This window comes from Neopelma chrysocephalum, unplaced genomic scaffold (assembly GCF_003984885.1).
Source record: "Neopelma chrysocephalum unplaced genomic scaffold, ASM398488v2 Primary Assembly neopelma1_22, whole genome shotgun sequence".
NCBI classification, from domain to species: domain Eukaryota; kingdom Metazoa; phylum Chordata; class Aves; order Passeriformes; family Pipridae; genus Neopelma; species Neopelma chrysocephalum.
Window position 1 is genome coordinate 13,346,343 of NW_020897689.1, and position 18,251 is coordinate 13,364,593.

Here is an 18,251-nt window from a genome sequence, read left to right on the forward strand (position 1 = left end):
CTTCCTAGGCAAAACTGCTTGTGTGAAGCAAGCTGACTGCTGGAAAGCAGTCATTTGCACAAGTGCTTGCAAGGGCAAGTCTCAGCTTGTGCTTGTTGCAAATCTCAAGAAATACAAGTAGACAAATCACATGATGTAGGGGTTTAAGGGGCAGGGCTACCCTGAGTTACACAAGACCAATGAAGAAGCCAGAGTTAATATGACAAGGAGGAAGCTTCTGGTGTGCCCAGTCCTACAGTTTTTCTCTCTGTCTACACCCTTGAAGGAGAACTTTATTCAGGGCTAGTCTATTTTAAACTCATTTCTGTATTCAAGGTGGGAAACATAATTGAACCTTTGTTATTAGTGGACAAAAAAACTCCAACATGTAAAAAAATGAGTAAACACTACAGAGAGTGTAGAACATCATGATTTCTTGCAGTAACAAAAGCTGAATGGGCTTAAAATGATGGAAAAATTCAAGACTCTTTCATTTTCTGAGGTCTGTGTGCTCTAATGTTTGCTTGCCTATTTAAGGAGGATCTGATGAGTTTATTGTTACAGAGATTTGTTATCCTCCAGTTTCTCTGCTTTGGACTAGAAGTTGCCTCTTAGCAAGTTTGGAGTGGACAATGAGCTTTAGAACAAAATCACTGCGTGATTCGGGAACTTTTAAAAAGGGATCTTTTTCAAAAGTGGGGGTAGAGTCATCCAGCCCAGTCATTCGCATAGTGCATAGTATCATTTTAAGGAGCCGGTTTTCTCATGGATAGCTTTTTATAATTAGGGGTAGCTCTCACTCCCTACATGATGTGTTTGTGGTTCCCAGTTGTTCATTTAAGATTTAGCTATTTCATGACATTAGATGTCAACTCTCTTTTGATAAGAATCCTTAATAAATTGCATCCTTTGGTACTGTAGCACTTAATCAGGATTGAATACCATGACTGTGAATAGCTTGTATCATAATTATACTTATGCCTGGAGCTTTCATTAAAGCATAATAAAAAAATTTCATTTAAAAAAAAATCTCCAAAGAAAGATAATAAAAACCGGTTGCGCAATGGGAAGATTTTATGCCAGAATTTTCAGAGAAAATTTTGTTTGCCGAAATGTTTTCTCTGCATATTTTTTACAGATATGTGACATGCATAATGTTTATGATTGCATTTTAATATAGAAAAGCAACCTCTTTGGGACATTATGCAAAATGGCAATTTACATATTTCCAGTATGTGGCAGTAAAAACTAATCATATGGCTTCAAAACTGATACAGAATGGATTCAAATCACAACATTAGCAGGTTTTTACTTTCTTTTCTGGATTACCTGATTAAATTATTATTAAAAAGTACTGATTAATACTTGTCACCAATGTATTGCTTCTGTCTGATCCACTGCCCTTCAATGGATGTAAAAAGTTGCATATCCTTTGCAGCATTTGCCAGCACACAGCAGAAAGTTTCTTTTTTAAGTGAACTGTGAAAAATCTCACAATTTTGCCTTTTGTGATCACAGCTGATCACCTCTGCTTTCATGTCATTACATACACAAAAATTCTTGCATCTAGAACAGCAAGATACCAGTTTCTCCTCCATACTGGTACTTGGATTCACACTACCTTGGGAAAAATGTAATGCCAAGCTCTCTGCGCAGGTTCCATGCTATTCCTTTTCACACAGAGACAAAATAGCCAGAGCATCAAGTAGATGCATTGTAACCCAGCTGACCTCCAAATTCAAAATGCCAAATGATTCGAATGCCATGCCCAGCCTTTCTGAATAATGTGAAGAGGGATCAAATTGAGATTTTCGTATCTGCTAAGCTCTGCAGCAACAATTTCTTTTCCATTTCTGCTAAAAGCTGCTTTTAGCAGAAACATATATCCTAAAATAAGCAATTCTCACATCTATCTGAAGGGCACAGTCATGGTTTGAACAATCATCGCTATTTTCTAAGACACCACAAAAAAAGGACTTGTGTTTGGATTTCCATTTTCCTAATGCATCAGGGTTTGGTTTGTTTGGTTTTTTTGGCTGAAAAATGCTTCCAGTTTTGATTTTAACTTAATTTTTATGTAGAAAAGCAGAAAATAACTCAATTCTCAACAGGATTTTAAAATACTCATTTCATATTCTTAATTTGTGGTAAATATTAAAAATGTAGATGCTTGGAAAAGCATTTTGGCAATATACATCAATGCAGTTCAAAATCTAATGTAATAACTTAGCACAAGTTGTATGTTTTACTGGTCTAGAACATCCTGGAATATGCATTTTATAACTATACTTTATTTAATGACAAAGAAAAGATGATTTGCAACAGGTGACTGTTGCAGAAAGCATTTTCAACTGACAGTAACTGTAGAATGATAAAATATGCTGAGTTGGAAGAGACCCATCAGAATCATCAAGTCCAGCTCCTGGCCCTACACAGAACACCCCAAGAATCACATCATGTGCCTGAGAGTATTGTCCAAACGCTTCTTAAACTCAGATAGGCTTGGTGCTGTGACCACTTCCCCAGAGAGCCTATTTTAGTACTCAACCACACTCTGGGTGAAGAACCTTTCCCTGATATCCAGCATAAACCTGCCCTGACTCAGCTTCATGCCATTTCCTTGAGTCCTGTCACTGGTCACGAGAGTGAAGAGATCAGTGCCTGCCCCTCATCATCAGGAGAGGTTTTGCGATGACATCTGCTAGCTCTATGTGGATTCCAGGATGAATTCCATCAGGCCCCATAAATTTGTAGGGATTCAGCTGGAGCAGCAGATCCCACACAATTTCAAGGTCAACTGGGAGTGATCATTCTCACAGTCGTGGTCCTCCAGCTCAGGGCACTGAGATCCCCTGTATTTTGTGGCTGTAGAAATTAATATAAGACAAATACTATTTGGAAGAAGCACCCTACATGTTGGTTCAAGAAAAGCAGTCACATTCTGGGTATGTGCAAGTTTACACGCTGTTTAGGGGGGTTTGTGTGATGACTCTAGTACTGAACCTAGGACTAAGACTAGTTTTTCTTTTAAAAGTACTGCTACCTGTTTTAACTGCATTAACATTTTCTTCAGAGGACTTCACAACCACATTTCAAATTTTTAAATAGAATCTGATCATGGTTCTTGTGTTTGGTTATCTAATTGCTCCTTAACCTCTTATTGAAATATAAATTGCAGTCAGACACCAAAGTACTTTTTCTCTGACTAGTTCCTGTAATTTGCAACCATCATTGCATTCAAAGCACCCTCTTGCACAACAATTTAAGCCATTCTGATTTAAAATGGTAAATGAGCAGTACAGAACTTTCCCTGTTTGTCAAGCAGAGTTTAAGCTTTGGCCCTTTCATTGCAGTAGATGCTGTTCTGGTGGTATCCTATGGCAAGCAAAAGTTGTTCATGGCACCATATAGAAGTGTTTTTATTTTGCTGCCTTTCCATTATACCTGATGGGATGGAGTAGTAGAACACAAAAGACAGAATCATCTCAGTGATACTTGGTGACAGAAGAGGCAGCAGACACAAATGGAAATACAGCAACCTCCATTTTTTACTGGGGGAATAGTCAAACACTGAAACAAATTGCTCAGTGAGCTTCATGGAGTCTTCATGCTTAGAGATATTCAAAATCCAGATGGACACAGTCCTGGACAACCTGCTCTAGCTGACCTTGCACTGAGCAGGGGAGTGGGTGGAAGATCTCCAGAGGTCTCTTCCTCAACCTTTTTGTGATTCTGTGCCCACAGAAATATCAACTTCTCTTAACCATCCCAATTAATCTTTCTCTCTCATGACAGGGCAATTATTTTCTTTCCAAGCTCATTATGCCTTTAGGGTGTCAACTTTTACAGTGTGGATGACATTCAGCTGCTAAACATAGGTTCCTACAGCCTTTTAAGGCACCTTAGGGTATCTAAGACAACTGAAGCTTGTGACTCTGGGTTTTATAAGACTTGCAGAGGACTCCTGTCCTTCTGGAGTAACAGGTGGAGGCCAAGAGGCCATCATAGTGCCTAAAATCATACAATTTAATTACACTTAGAAGAATGAATGCAGCTAGTTTCTAACATTCAAGACATGTCAAAGTCATTTTGACCTGGGCAAGGAATGAACTAATCATCTAAGCAGGAAACAAAAATTACATTGGCCGACTCCTCCTATCGATACATTTTAGTCACTTGTGTTTTGATGTGCCTCACCATCAGACATCTATGGTCACTGTGTGATAAATGACAGAGAGAAATAAACATTCCCAGGGTGACCTGTTCTAAACATATGGTCTAAACATTATGATTCATGGGTTACCTACATTCAAGTCCCTGTTCTGATGAGTTCTCATCTGTTAACACCAGAAAGAACAGGTTTCATGACTTGTGAGGCAATGTTTCCTACTTATCATGGCCTGAACTGCCTCACACCTTCAATATTCACCTTTACTGTATTACCTTCAATACTCACCAGAAATGTGACACTTGTCCTGTGTGAGATGCAACTTTGAATTTTAAATGAGCATAACTGAATTCAAAGACTTCTGGTTTTCCTCCTTTTTCAGCTAAAAATTCTCAGTAACCAGTCTGAAAGATGCTTGTTTGTGGAGGATCTGGTTGACTTAAATTTTAGCAAAAGTCGACAACTGTTTGTATCACATGGATAGGGTCACTGCCCTAAGCTGGCAGACACTGTGCTTGTCTTTCTTTAACATGATCCACACAGGAGACTTAACTCCTGTAAGAGTACATGATCACAGTAGACTGGGAGCTAAATCCAAACCAATTAAAAGACAAGTCAATGCCCATAGACTTTACTACCCTAGATTCCAAGGCTAGGTAACCTTGCTTAGGAGGGCAAAGTGAAAATGTAAAGAGAAATTAATTCCAAGTCTCACTTCTGAACCCTAGGTACCATTTGAGTGTGGTCCATTTAAAGCGTCAATCAACCCCCCCATGGTTGTTATACTGTTCAGCAAGAATATTTGGAAATCTGGAAAATCAACAGTACCCAGCTGTTTCTCCAGTAGGCCAGCCATATATTTCAAATGACAGCACTGCATAGGTATGTACATCAACATCTAAGAGAACAGATGGCTTTATGTGTGTGGTCACTTTAATGCAACTATCTCAGCTCAGTCAAAAACCATGTAAGAAGACTGGATGCAGACCTTCTAGCTGCACTGGTTTCAGGAGGCTCTTGTCAGAGTATAGCTGCTGTCATTCAGCTCTCAGGAGTTGGTGTCTGTTGGGCATCAGTTTTGTTTCCCGTGAAAAGTACAGTCCCAAAATCCTGCACTGAGCTAACAGTAACTGCCAGAATATCATAACATGTTTGTCTGAACAGACATCTTCCAATTCTCTGATCCCTCATTTTATGGTTTTCATCACAGCAATGCTGATGTGCTGCAGCCCACAGGAGTGAGGATGTGTTTGTGCTGGCCTTCCTTTCAGGGTGTTTGTGGTGGAAAAAGGAGGGTGGCATGTTTTTTTCCCTAAGTGCAGGAGGCTTCAAGCTCTCAGAGTGACACATTGCAGATCACAGTGTGACTCTATTTTCTAACTCTCACCTTCCATCTGCTCATTTCCCTCAACTTCCATTCACATTTCACCAGTATCTCAGTGCTTTTCATCTCCCAATTATTCATTCCCTTTACAAAACATAATAAGCATTTTTTTAAAATCACACCCATGAATGTTTGTAACGACAAGGTCTGACAGGCATTTCTTTCTCTGCTCTCCTCCCTTCCCATCAGACTGCAGATGGTGGTGCAGCACCTCTGAGTGTGTTCTGCAACACACCTTCAGTGTATGGCTTTATCAAGTGGGAAAAACAAGGCTTATTCCCTAGTATCAGAGAAACAATGCAGAGGTACAAGTGTGAAAGGTGCTCTTTTGTTATTGAAAGCACTTAAAAATGAAATGCTTCCCAGGTGGTGTGGGCAGATGCCCCGAGCCCTGCTCAGCAGCGCACAACCCCAGCACAGGAGCAATGACATGTGGCTCTCTGCCCAGGCTCATAAGCCCTGCTCAGATCTCTTGCCAGTGCAAGTCTGCAGCTTCTCCTTGTGCTGGCTCACAACTCTGCATGAAGACAGCAGAGTACTGTGCTGCAGAGACCTGCCTGGAGTGGCAGCTATGGTACACCAACTACAGCACTGCAAAGAGATGCAGCAGCATCAATGTCTAGGGGCACAGTTGGGCCATGAAGTGATCCACTGGCATTGTGAGTCAAGGGGAAAAGCAGCACGAAAACTGTGGCATAACCTTACTGCCAGTCCAGGGCTTAGCCAACACGACAGCAGTGGCAAGCTGCTGCACTTCCCAAATGGAAGCTGACTTTGTGGCCACTGTGGCAGCAGTGATCACCTTTCTCCCTGGTGGTGAGCACACCCTAGGGAGAGGTCTCTGAGTAGTGCCTTAGCACATCAAAGTCAGGGGCAACCGTGGCCCAGATCTGTGCCTGACTAACTGCATGTGTGAAGAAGTCACTGTGAGTGCACCTGCACTGCTAAAGAGGCAACCGCTGCAGAGTGAAGCCCAGCACAAAACCCCTCATCCTACCTATGCCTGCCAGCTCTCTCCATGCCTTTCCTTTCCTGACATCTGGCCACAGCTGCTTGTCTCCACTGCACAGCTCACTGCAGGATGTGCACCAGAGAGGGGTAGGGATGACAGTGCACCTCATTTGGCTCTAACCATGACCTGCCCCTTAGCCCACACCACACCCCTGGGGTGTAGTGCATACCCTTTGGCACTTGCTGTAAAACCAGTTCTCTGGTGGGCTATGACACAGCTCTCAGCTTGCTGCAGACACTCTGAATCATGAAAACATACAGAAATGCTTAAGTATTTGATACAGCACATATAGTCTCATATCTTCAGGGCACTGAGACCCAGAGGGGAGCAAGAGCTAGGCACTATGCAGGGCAAATGCAGCCAGACTCCTCTGGCAGAGGCTATTCCTGGGTAATACAGACAGGAATTGGTCTGTGCCACCAACCTGGGAACTAGGGTGCAGATCTCAGTCTTCTTTCGTCAGTGTTGATGTGCCCTATATCTCCCATTTCTAAGTGCTCTGAGCTTCTGTGTCAAGATTTTGCCTAGGTCACAATCCCAAGTCCAGGGCAGGAGAAAGGCACGGATGGGAGCTTGGCCTCTTCATTTCCTTTCTCTGCTATAGACTGAGTCTTCCACATGCTTTTTGTCACATAGAAGGAATAGGAGAACCTGCTTGACACAGGAGTTCCTGGAAGACCCTTAATCCCCTGGAGTCCCATATGTCACCTATCAAAAGGTAAGCCTAGTAGTGGGACCAAATAAAGACAACACTGCAGCAGCAAACACCAATGTACAGCAGATTCAGCAGAACTACTATAAAGTATGCAGAATTTGATATCTAAAAAATGAATTTCAGGCTAGGTAATGAAAAAATTTCTTCTCAAACTCTATGAATATTCATGAACACACACACATACACTTGTCATCACCACTCATGCTTTTCCTGCTCATCCCCATTTCCTTGCCCACCAAATGCTCTTTTTAGCCCAATAGCTTCAAGTTCCCTTGTTCAGACATTCGAGTCCTTTACTCCTCATCTTTCAGCCTGCCTTTTTTGCTCCCATTCCAGTGACTCCAGTTCTCAAAATCTCAGACACTGAATCATAGTCTCTTCACTGCTGTGTGGCAATAACAGAGCAGATGGAGCCCTGGGAGTAGAGGGGATCAGGCTTCCTACTTCCCCATCATACATCAGAAGTTTCCTGTCCTTAACAAGAACAGCACTACAGCATGAAAGCAACCCTGCAGATGCACTATTTAGGCTGGAAAGTCAAGCAGCATCACAGTGTGAAAAGCCAAAATATAGGTTGTGGGAGCAGCAGTCACTTGGCCAGGTGTGTGGGGGTGTTGTGACCCCTGCATTGCTTCCTCACCCCAAGGGCACACACTTATTTCTCAGAGAGCTCTTTCCTCCCTCAGTGCTCAGTGCAGACAGTGCTGTGCTAGTAAGTGGCTATTTATTTTGCTTTCTTGTAGCGGTTCAGTGTGTGGCTCTGTGACACATTTGCTGCATATTAGTCCAAGCCTGCTCTGAAGATAGCCTTTGTTAATTCCCTCCTGAGCTTTTCTGTGGAGTTCATCAATGCAGCACTTGTGTGCCTCTTAAATGCTAATTCATTTACTGCCATAAATTTTACATGCCATTCATTTTACATGCCATAGCATGACTGTGAGAGTTGGTTTTCTTTTAATTTTCATTTTGCACGTGGAGAGCTGAAGCGCAGTGAGATTAGGGTACAAGTATTCCTCTAATATGGGGTGCCCATTTCCCAGTGCTGAAGGTCTGATTTTGCAGAGTCCTCAGCATTAAATGACAGCATAAATGTTCAAAGCACGTGCTGGATATTTCTATACCCCAAAGTCTATATCTTGGCAGGTTGAAAATAAGCAACATGCAATCTCACTATCTGTGTGAAATTTGGTTTAAGCTACTTGCCAGGCTGACACGGGGGCTTAGGGGGAGAGTGAGAGCAGGATCTGCTTTTCCAGTGTTGCACCCGACAGCCTGAACCAAAGGATCACTCCTGGTCTCCATCAGCAAGCAAATGCTTGCCCACCAAGCGTGTGTCCTAGCCCAGCTGCTTCCAGTCCGTTATGCCTACCTCATCTTTCAGTCTGCCTTGTGGCTTCCATCCCAGTGACCCAAGTGCCCAGCATCCTAGATGGATTCACCGCTAAATCCTCATCTCTCCAATTCTCCTGCCAAGAACAGAGAGGATGCAGCCCTGAGAGCAAGGGATGTATGTCAGTCTTCCAAATCCTGGCTCCATGTCTTGCTATAGAATGGCCTAATGTAGGGACAATACTGACCACAAGTAAAAGTTGTAATTGCAAAAGCCCTCTGCACCCCATGGCCTAGGTAGGAGATGCACATTGCAGGCATGAACCATCAACCAAAGCCGAACAAGTTTATTTATGTTGGGAGGCCAAGCTAAAGCATGAGGCAATCCTTGGGGCCATTAAATGCTAAAATTAAATATGTTTCTACAGGGCATGTGTGAATTGCCCTTTCAAAGGCTTGTAATTCAGCCAGATGTAGGTGGATTTTTCACAGGACAGCAAAAGACATAAGCAGTGTAAAACCATTTGTTTTATTAAGTGTCATGTTTCTAATCTAAACTACTAAACTTTTGGCAAATTTATAGCCAGGTGAAGACATAATTTACAATGCAATATTTTAGTCAGACTGAACACCACTGGTTCTGCCATTCCCACCTCCAGCCTGTGTTTGTGCACCCATGCACTGGGAATTGAGTGCTGTAAACAGATGAAACCCATGCTGCCAATGTCCCCAGAGAGCAACTGATTTCCTGCTTTGTTCCAGGGCATCCCCAGCACCAAACTACCCGTCCCTCCTGTCCTTGGTTCAGCTGTGGCTTTGCAGCTTGGATCTCCTTGTCTTCTCTCACTGCTTATTCCTGAGGGTATTCTGAACCATCTCTCCTGCAGCCTCCCTAGGACCTGCTAATGTGCCAGATGCACCAATTACTTTCCATTTCTCTCTGATGTATGAGCAGAACTCTGGTCAAAAGCTATAAAACTGTTCAACAGCTAATAATCTATATTACTAGATAATGTATACATTAAATGATATGCATGTCCCTGGAACACCTGCTTTACTATCAAGATGAGTCTCATTCATCTGTATGGGGGAAGCATTTCTGCAGAAGGATTTAGAAATTCTCCATTGTTTGAAATAATTTGTAATAAAATAACAAATGTAAACCTTGCACCATAGGTTTTGCGTATTATAGAGCTATTTTATCACAAGGAGTTTCTTTCTTTTCCTCCAAAACAAGTAGAAATGCACCCCAGCTACAAGCAGAGCAACCTAGGTGCCATCCATGGGCAGTGGGAAGTTTTCACACATTTTCATACTGATTTTTATTTGCTGGTATTTTACTACTTCTGCAGTAAATTGGTGCTGACTGTGAACCGGCATAAAACGTGACCCATAAAAGCAGAAACATATGGCGAAGGAACATTAAGGTCACACTAAGGATAACAACTAGAAAGGTCTGCCTTGCACAGCCCAGCTGGGCATATGGAGGAACCAGTCTGAATAAATAAAAACCTTACATAAGTCACCCCCATGAATGGCCCCTTTTGGATCTAAAACTGTTCCAGTCGGCATTAGTGCGTACCAGTTGTAATACCCTTCCTTCTGGGAGCAGGATCCTGTTTCTGAGAAACAACAATTAGTTTCAGCAGCAAATTCATTTGAATATCAGGCTTTTGAAAATGCATACATCAGGAGGCAATAATGGCAAACCCTAATCTATACCTTAAAATCCTTTCACTCTAATCTAGGACATAAAAATACACATGCTCTAACTCAACAGCACTGAGTTAGAATGCAATGCAATGCAATGCATTCTAACAGGCTTTTTTGCTGCATTTTCAAAATGCCTAATATGAAGGCTTTTCATAAACCACTAGGCAGGTCATTGCCTCTTTATGTGCACAAATCCTTTAGAAAATGGCCTCAGATATGCCAGGTGACGTTCAGATTACATATTAGGAAAAGTTTCTTCACTGGAGGTGTTGTCAAGCATTGGAACAGGCTGTCTGGGGAAGTGGTGAAGATACCATCCCTGAAGGTATTTAAAAGACATTTAAATGTGGTGCTTAGGGACACCTAAGTGTTTAGTGGTGGACTTGGCAGTGCTGGGTTAATGGTTGGACCTGATGATCTTGAAGATCTTCTCCAACAAAAATGGTTCTATAATTCTATGATTCTATAAGTTTCTACTTCAGAGCAGAAAAATGTAATGGTGTCTTGATACACAGATTGTACATTTTCACAATTAGTGTGTTTGGCTCTACTTTAAAAGTTTTACCCTAACTCTGAATTTACTGAGTCTCTAATAATGTTGACTCAGCGATAGCAATGTTCTTGCAACCCATGTTATCCTAAGAATAATTTTTAACCCCAAATTTGATTAAAGTTATCATTAATTAAACTTAGATTAAATAAATTTCATTAAACAGCACAGACTGTTTGGCGAGAATAAATATGTAGTTGTTAGGTAAAATTTTCTTTCTGTGCAGGGCAATAGTAAATTGCAGTAGGTTTTCAGGCCTATTTGCACCAGCGGCAAGCTAAAAGCAAGCACTTTTTTTGGTGCCTGGGAGGGCAGAGAAAGAACATTCAGCTCACAGGCTGTGCTCGGTGCCTGCACAGGGAACAAGCAAAGGCAGAGAACACTGTCACTTGGATGAAGACCCAGTGCAGACATCAAGAAGTGACCCAGATGCAGCTGCAGAAGCAAGTGACAGGGAGGTAACATGCTGCTGCAATTTACTTTTTGCTGCTGGACTTCAGTGTAAGAGTGAGGGTGACACTGGGGAAAAAAGGAAACTCTTAAAAGAACTGAGCTCTTTCACATCTTCCCCAGTCACTGAATCCATCCGTCCAACTAGGGATGCTCACCCACTGCGGTTAGGTACTCAAATAACTACTCCCACTGTGGCTGGCCAAAAAACTATGCCCTATTGGCACAGTGATATGTAGAGAGCAGTCCCTGACTCTTTAACTGCTAGGCTTAACCACCCACCATAACTATTCATTAAACTGCACACCCAGATAAAACCTCCAGCTGTTCCTAAAAACAACAGCTCATCAACAAAAGCCAGCATGAGCACCTCAGGCAAATGCTTTGCTTTTGTGTGAGCTCCCTGTTGATTAAAGCAACCCAAGGCCCCTTTCTGACCATCAGGGCTCACAGAATATTTGGCCACAGCTGAAAGGGAGGTGACTTTCTTCCCTGTACTCCAAATTGCCACACCATTTACATTGCTCTCAAATCTCAAAGCTCATAAGTGACAGGCTCCCTGTGTGGATGCAGACCCTTCAGAAGAGATGGCCCAAGACAGGGGAAGGGTCTTTTGCCATTGCTGCTCGCAGGACTGTCAAATGGATGTGGCCAAGCTCTTGGATTAAACAAACTTTGCTATTACTGTATCAGTGCTGGTTTGCATGTTTACTACCTTGCCCATTTCAGACTTCACTGAGCTGAATCTTAATAAACATATATTCTGAATGAATTTCTGTTATTGTTGCTTCCTCCTCCTCCCCTTGGCCATTAAGACTCATTATGTGGAGTCATCAGCTGTTTTGCTTTGTTTCCCATCTGTTCATACAGTACGTGGATTCTGAGATAACACTGCAGATGGGAGTGCAATTTCCACTGTTTTGATTTTGCCCCAGTGGGGCTTCATGTGGCCACTGGTGGAAAAATTGCAATGGTTTTGATTAAAGATTTTCTATATTATAGAAACTTGTCAAATCTCAAAATTTTTAAGATCGTGTCACTGGCTGGAGTCAGTGGCAGCCTTTTTCTAAGAGGATTATCAATCTTTTCCCCATCTACAATGCCTCCATTCTTTGAAATCAACAAGGACTCTTTTTTGAGAATAAATCTTGTGCAAGTTCAAGTCACAGGAAAAACCACTCCTGCCCGTGAATGGGAAGAAGGTCGTATTCTGGTCCCAGCAACTGGAACCTAATGAGACTTTGACAGGCAAGTCTAATCTCCTGTAGCCACTTCATATTCAACCATTCATATTAGACCTTTCACTTGTGTATCAGTTAGACTGTCATATTGGCACACTGTTCCAGTCCTCTGATAACTAGCAAACCAACTCTCATTTGCAGCCAAGGTATACTTTGATCAGCTTATGCCTATTTGATCCCACGCCTGAGTTGTCCTTTTTCTCAAATACCTGTTCTCTCTCCCCAGTTTTTATTCCCTTCAAATCCATTTCAACCTTTGCTCTGAGAGACTGAACAAAGCACTGTCTTCTACAGCTTCTTGCTGAAAAAATATGCTCTCCACTCTCCTCAGTCTCCCACAACTGTCAGGTGAACTTGTTTCAATTTATATGCACCCATCCTGATGATGGGAGCCAAAGCACTGCTGCCAGTCCTGAACCCAACATACAGGCATGTACCTGCTCCAGCTTCAGCCCCTTCCACTGCTGCTTGGTGCTGTGTTTTTTCCTAGTCTGCATTTTGAGATTTATTTTAATATTTCAGGACATGACTTCAGTTTGGTCTCAGACACATCTTGAAAATGCCCTTTCTCCCCCTCTGCATGCATTTGCTAACAGAGATTAAGTGGCTACAACAATTATTCTCTGGTTCCATTTCCTGTTGCTTTTCTTCAAGATATATAAATCATATCTTGATTTCTCAGCATCTCTGCTACTAAAATTTCTGGACACTACATTTGGAGTAGGTTGTGCCCAGGGTGACAGCAATCTTTAGTTGTAGGGGATGGCAGCACTTCATTCCACAGGGGCATTTCTCTGTGGTCACAGTGCAAGACTCAGTTACTACAGCAGCACTGAGCTCAAAGATTAAGAATGCTTTCATACACAACTGGTCCAGTGGCAGCTCAAGCAAGGATGCGCTTGCGTGGCTTTACGTCAAGTGGCCATAGAGTCAGGAGGGGCTGCAACTCTGCACCATGTCATGCAGCAGGACAGTGCCATAGAGGGGAACAACCACTGTAGCTCCAGACTTCTGGATAAATCCACCTCCCATAAGCACTGCCCTTCCCTGCAGCGGATTACTGGGCAGGTAAACCTGCAGTGATACCTGGGAAGTCAGAGAGAAGAGGACCCATAATTGTTCAGCAAGGCTTTTCATCCTTAAATTGCAGAAACCTAAAAAGGCTCAGTCTTTATATATTTACCCCTTTCAGAGGAATAAGTTGCTAAAGAAAAGGTCAGTAACCTTGACCTTTTTTTGGTTAAACCCAACATTTCACCAGAGAAACACAAAATTAACATGTTACCTAAGAATGTATGCTGTGAGTGGAGGAGAAGAGGAAAGATTTTCAATGAAACTACAAAATTGCTTTAATAAGGGGAGAAGTGACAGGACAATTGTGAGGGAGTTATATTTAAGATGAAGAATAATGTTAGAAGATCACCTATGTATAGCATAAACCTCCCTGGAGTAACCAGGAATCTCAGCTATAGCCTGAGTTTCTCATTGTCTTAGAGATATATGAACCTAAAGAGGCAAGGAGGGGAGATATATAAAAACAGGTATTGCTGGTAGAAGTCTGGAGACCTTTTAAGATGCCTTAGATATAAATCTGGTCTAACAAATCTAATAACACACACAGTCATGCTTTCTGAGCATAGGCTTTTACCTATGCTTAGGCCAAACCATAATTTCAGGGGAAGAAGAATCAAAGCAAATACTCAGAGGGGAAAATCTGTTGAAACCATGAACTTTTCACCTCTAACAACAAGTAATGACCACAGGGTGCAAGATCAGATGGTTGACTTAACTGCCGAGTAACAAAATTAGGCTAAAAGTTAGATCTAGTCTGCCCAGAGGCAACATGACAAATTAGATTCATCCACTCCCCATATTTGTATTAATGTGCTTTTGTATTAGTGAACAGATTATAAAAGAAGGCTTTGCCTTAAGGCAGGGTTTTTTGGCACTGAACTAATTTTCAGGCCGAGGTTCTTCCCTAAGGGCATGATAAGATCCTCCCTTCTGTGCAGTCACAAATCCTCTCCTCAGCAAAGATTTACCTGTGAGCAGTTCTTAACACTTTAGAGCTTTAAAAACCTACAAATTTCTTTCTATAAAGCTAAAATGTATACTCTTGAGATGTGTTTTAATAACAATGAAATATTTAGTCAGTATTTTTCTAAGATTATTCTGTTCAACTGTCAATATTAAAAAAAATAAATAATTAAAATCAGCTCTCTGGGACAGGCTCTGTAAACTCAACCCAGCTCCCAGTCTTGGCTGGCAGTCAGTAGTAAGAATTGCTGACAATGCAACTGACAGTGCAATGGCTGCAGTTCATACCCCCTCAGTCTTGCAGCCCTGTGAGCCCTTGATGTCGGTCACAAGTGTTTGTGTTTCCTGCACGAGGCCTCACTTTGCAGGCACAGCTGTGTGGCATCCCTCTGACCTGGGAGGGAGCTGTGAATCGAGAATGCATTTCTTTTTCCTCTGAAGATGAAAGACTTTTAAAATTAATTGCATGACATTATGGCTTGTCTGTGTTGTCAGCTTTGATTTTGCTGTGACAAAATGATGGCCGCTCCCTGTCAGAGAGAGTGATGCCATGCCTGTTAGCACTGCACTCATCAAGTGGCAGCAGCGAGGAAGGCATCACTGCGATCTCCATGGAAAGCAGTTTCACGGAGTGGGATGCCAAGGGTGAGGCGAGCGCAGATGTTACAGTCACACGGGGAAGCCGACCTGGCCACCACTCACTGCAGCTGGTGTTGGCTAAGCCATACCACCCACAATCCTGTGCCAGGTATCCAACTTCCTGACTGCATCCTCAGAATCAGTCCAAATTGCTGAGGGTGATACTCTCCAGAGGTGTTATTTTGAGCATTCAGAGCTAAATGCACAATCACTAGAACTAAAATCAGAGCTCTTAAAAGAACAGCTCTGCAGCTGCCTTTGCAGGGCTTGATGAAGCCAGCAGGAGCAGAAGCAGAGGGAGAAAAGCAACCCCTTTTCCCTTTAGAGGGCAGTGGTGTTCATCGTACAACAGCCACATTTCTAAGGAGGTAAATCCCTTATCGATAACAACTGGGTCAGCAGCAGCAAAGCAGAGGCAAGTAATAGGGACCAGCACTGAAGCAGTGCTGCTGGTTGCACTGCACCGTACAGAACAGCATCTCGCTCTGATATACTTTCTGTAATGCTCTGTGCAGGGGCTCATTAATTTCCCCTCATTTTCATGCACAGTAATCAGACAAGTAATTACGGTTCCACTGAGAGGCTTCCTTTCTCCCACCACACCATGAGCGCAGTCCATGGTGAAGGGCTCCTTACCATCAACATTTGCGAAATTACAGCTTCTCTTTGAGCCAGATGAACCCTTCCTGTGAGATTTATGCCAAACCTGTTCAGAGAGCCAAATAAGAGATGATTTCAAAGGCAGTACTGTACCTTTTCATGGGTTTGGGTGAAGCTTCCCGCTCCAGGTTGGAGGACGCGTGCTTCACGTGCATGGCGTTGTAGGAGGTGTGGGTGTACTCGTTTTCGTCGCTGTAGTCGGGACCAAGTAACGTTCGAGCCCATGTGCCCATGTCGTAGGGAGGAAGAGTCCCCCCGAATTCAGAGGGCAGGCATTCAGGGTGTATTAGCTGGTGAAGGCTGTTCAGGTTGTTACCATGAAGAAAGATCTTTAACAAATAAAAGAAAGTTCAAAGTCATCATCGACTCCTTACTTCATTAAGCACAATAATAGCAGCACTAATGAGGTGTGGAGTGTCATTAGTTGACAATGCAGTTTCAGGTGGGAATTTCTAAAGCCCTCAGGGTTGGCTCAGTGGATGAGGGGGTGGGTATTAGCTTTGGGGTGGGCAGCTGAAGAGTTAGCCTGGCACTATAAACACTTCTGAAAACTCCGATTAGCTTGCTTTTAGCGATGACACTTCCAATTTCTTAAGTGCCAGATCAGGAGAAATGGAAGTCAGGAATTATGACTGATTATCGCTACTGTAAGAGGTTAGAGAAGTGAGAAGAAAAGGGTGACAGCAGAGCTTACTGAAAGTAGATGTGAAGAGTAGGTCTTCAGCATTTGAGAGGGCAACCAACCCTGCACTCCAGGACTGACATTTCCCAGGGGTGTACCAGGCTGTGTTGCCACTTTGCACTACTTCAGCACCATCTGTCTCTCTAATCCCTTTTTGCTTTCAGGCTGGTTCTACCCTTGTCCTGCCTAGTCAGACAAAACTCAGGGTGGGCTCTGGGGCCTCCTGAGGGATGATCCAGTCATTGGTTGACACACTGCAGAGAACAAATGGCTAAGATGACTGCCAGACCACAATTCACATGGGTTTCAGTGGAGAAGATCTGCCTCTTCCACAGTATCAGAAAACAGCCTTCAGGCACAGGCATTTTTTTGTGGAAACGAGTTACCACCATGTGAAAACAGTCAAGTTCCTGAAGGAATGAAATAGGAATTTTTACTCCAACAAAAAGAGTTGAGCTGAAGTTTCCTTCACTTGCAAGTAACTTCAGCCAGGCTTGATAATCCCTCCACACTGATGATTCTCTTCTATCCCTGGGCATGTCCCAGTAAAATGTATCCACACTTTGTTAGTGACAACGGGCTTCTAGTCCCTAGCAGAGTTATTGATTTATCCCAGACCATTGAAAACCCTAAGGTTTAAAAACAGCAGCAATTCTCTGAGGCCATATGCAAAATGCAGAGAGAAAAAGAAGAGAGCAGGCAGCTACTCGGTTACTCCAGGTCTGTAGCTTCCTATCCACCCTCCATCACCCGACCCCCATCTAATTACCCTTTTCCTTGTCTTGTCTTTGAGAAACGGTTTGATTAGCGTGTACAGGGCATGGATGTACCAGGGCTGATTGACAAAATGGACTCCTCCAAAACGTGCAGGAAAGCTGTCCTATAGAAAGAAAGAAAGGCAGTTAAGAGTCGCAGTGCTTTATTCCGGCAGTCAATAGGATGAAAGTCAGAGGAAGAATCTGCCTCTTTCCATCTGCAAACGAGCACTGGGCTTGCTGAGAGGGGGTAGAAGAAAAATAGAAAAAAAAACCCAACAAAAACAGACGCCTGAAAACGTTTGTATCAGTTTCCTCTGTTGGCAGAGGCAGTCCCTTCACCCCTCCACACGCTGATGCATCAGTTGCCGATGAGATGCCTATGATTTAGAGTCGGGTCTCCAGCCACTTAGCATGAACATTTTTTAACTCCATCAGGGCATCTGACTGGGCCGGCCTGGGAAGTGAGAGGGGGTTGATAAGCCCCGCTCCCTCGAGGGGAAGCTTTCTAATTTCTCATTGTGCAGCTCAAGGCAAACCCCCAGTTCCCACGCACATCGCTGCTCAGCGCTCACCTTTTCACCCTTCGGCCTCCCTGCCTCCCCCTGCTAAAATCATCATTACAATGGCTGACCTTTAGGGGTGAGCAAGCAGCTTATTACAGGGAGGAGGATGGGTGGGAAATGCTGATGAGTGAAGGTGTAGGGAGAGCGCACCATGACGGCACCATGGAAACTGCTGGAGCCGCGCTCGCTCTCGCTGCCAGGCTGAGCTCAAACACTCTCGGCATTAGTATGCAGGTAACGTCCTGCTGGCGAGGTGTTCGCTATAGCATCCTACCCCCGCTCCGCCAGCCTGGCACGCTTAATAGGAGCTTGCTGGCGTGTCTTTAAAGGTTATTGTATATTGTGAAGGGTATTTCGTACCTACAATCTTA

The 18,251-nt window shown here is 43.2% G+C and overlaps 1 protein-coding gene across 3 annotated transcripts in view; it reads right to left on the bottom strand.

Moving 5' to 3' along the window:
• Nucleotides 1–18,251, bottom strand: part of CLVS1 (clavesin 1) — a 103,235-nt gene that overhangs the window by 899 nt on the left and 84,085 nt on the right. For all 3 annotated transcript variants that reach the window (XM_027707092.1, XM_027707042.1, XM_027707154.1), the window contains 2 exons: nt 17,329–17,439; nt 15,971–16,206 (listed from right to left, as the gene is read on the bottom strand). In XM_027707092.1, the coding sequence (XP_027562893.1) occupies nt 15,971–16,206; nt 17,329–17,439 (347 nt within the window). The remainder of the gene's footprint in view (nt 1–15,970; nt 16,207–17,328; nt 17,440–18,251) is intronic.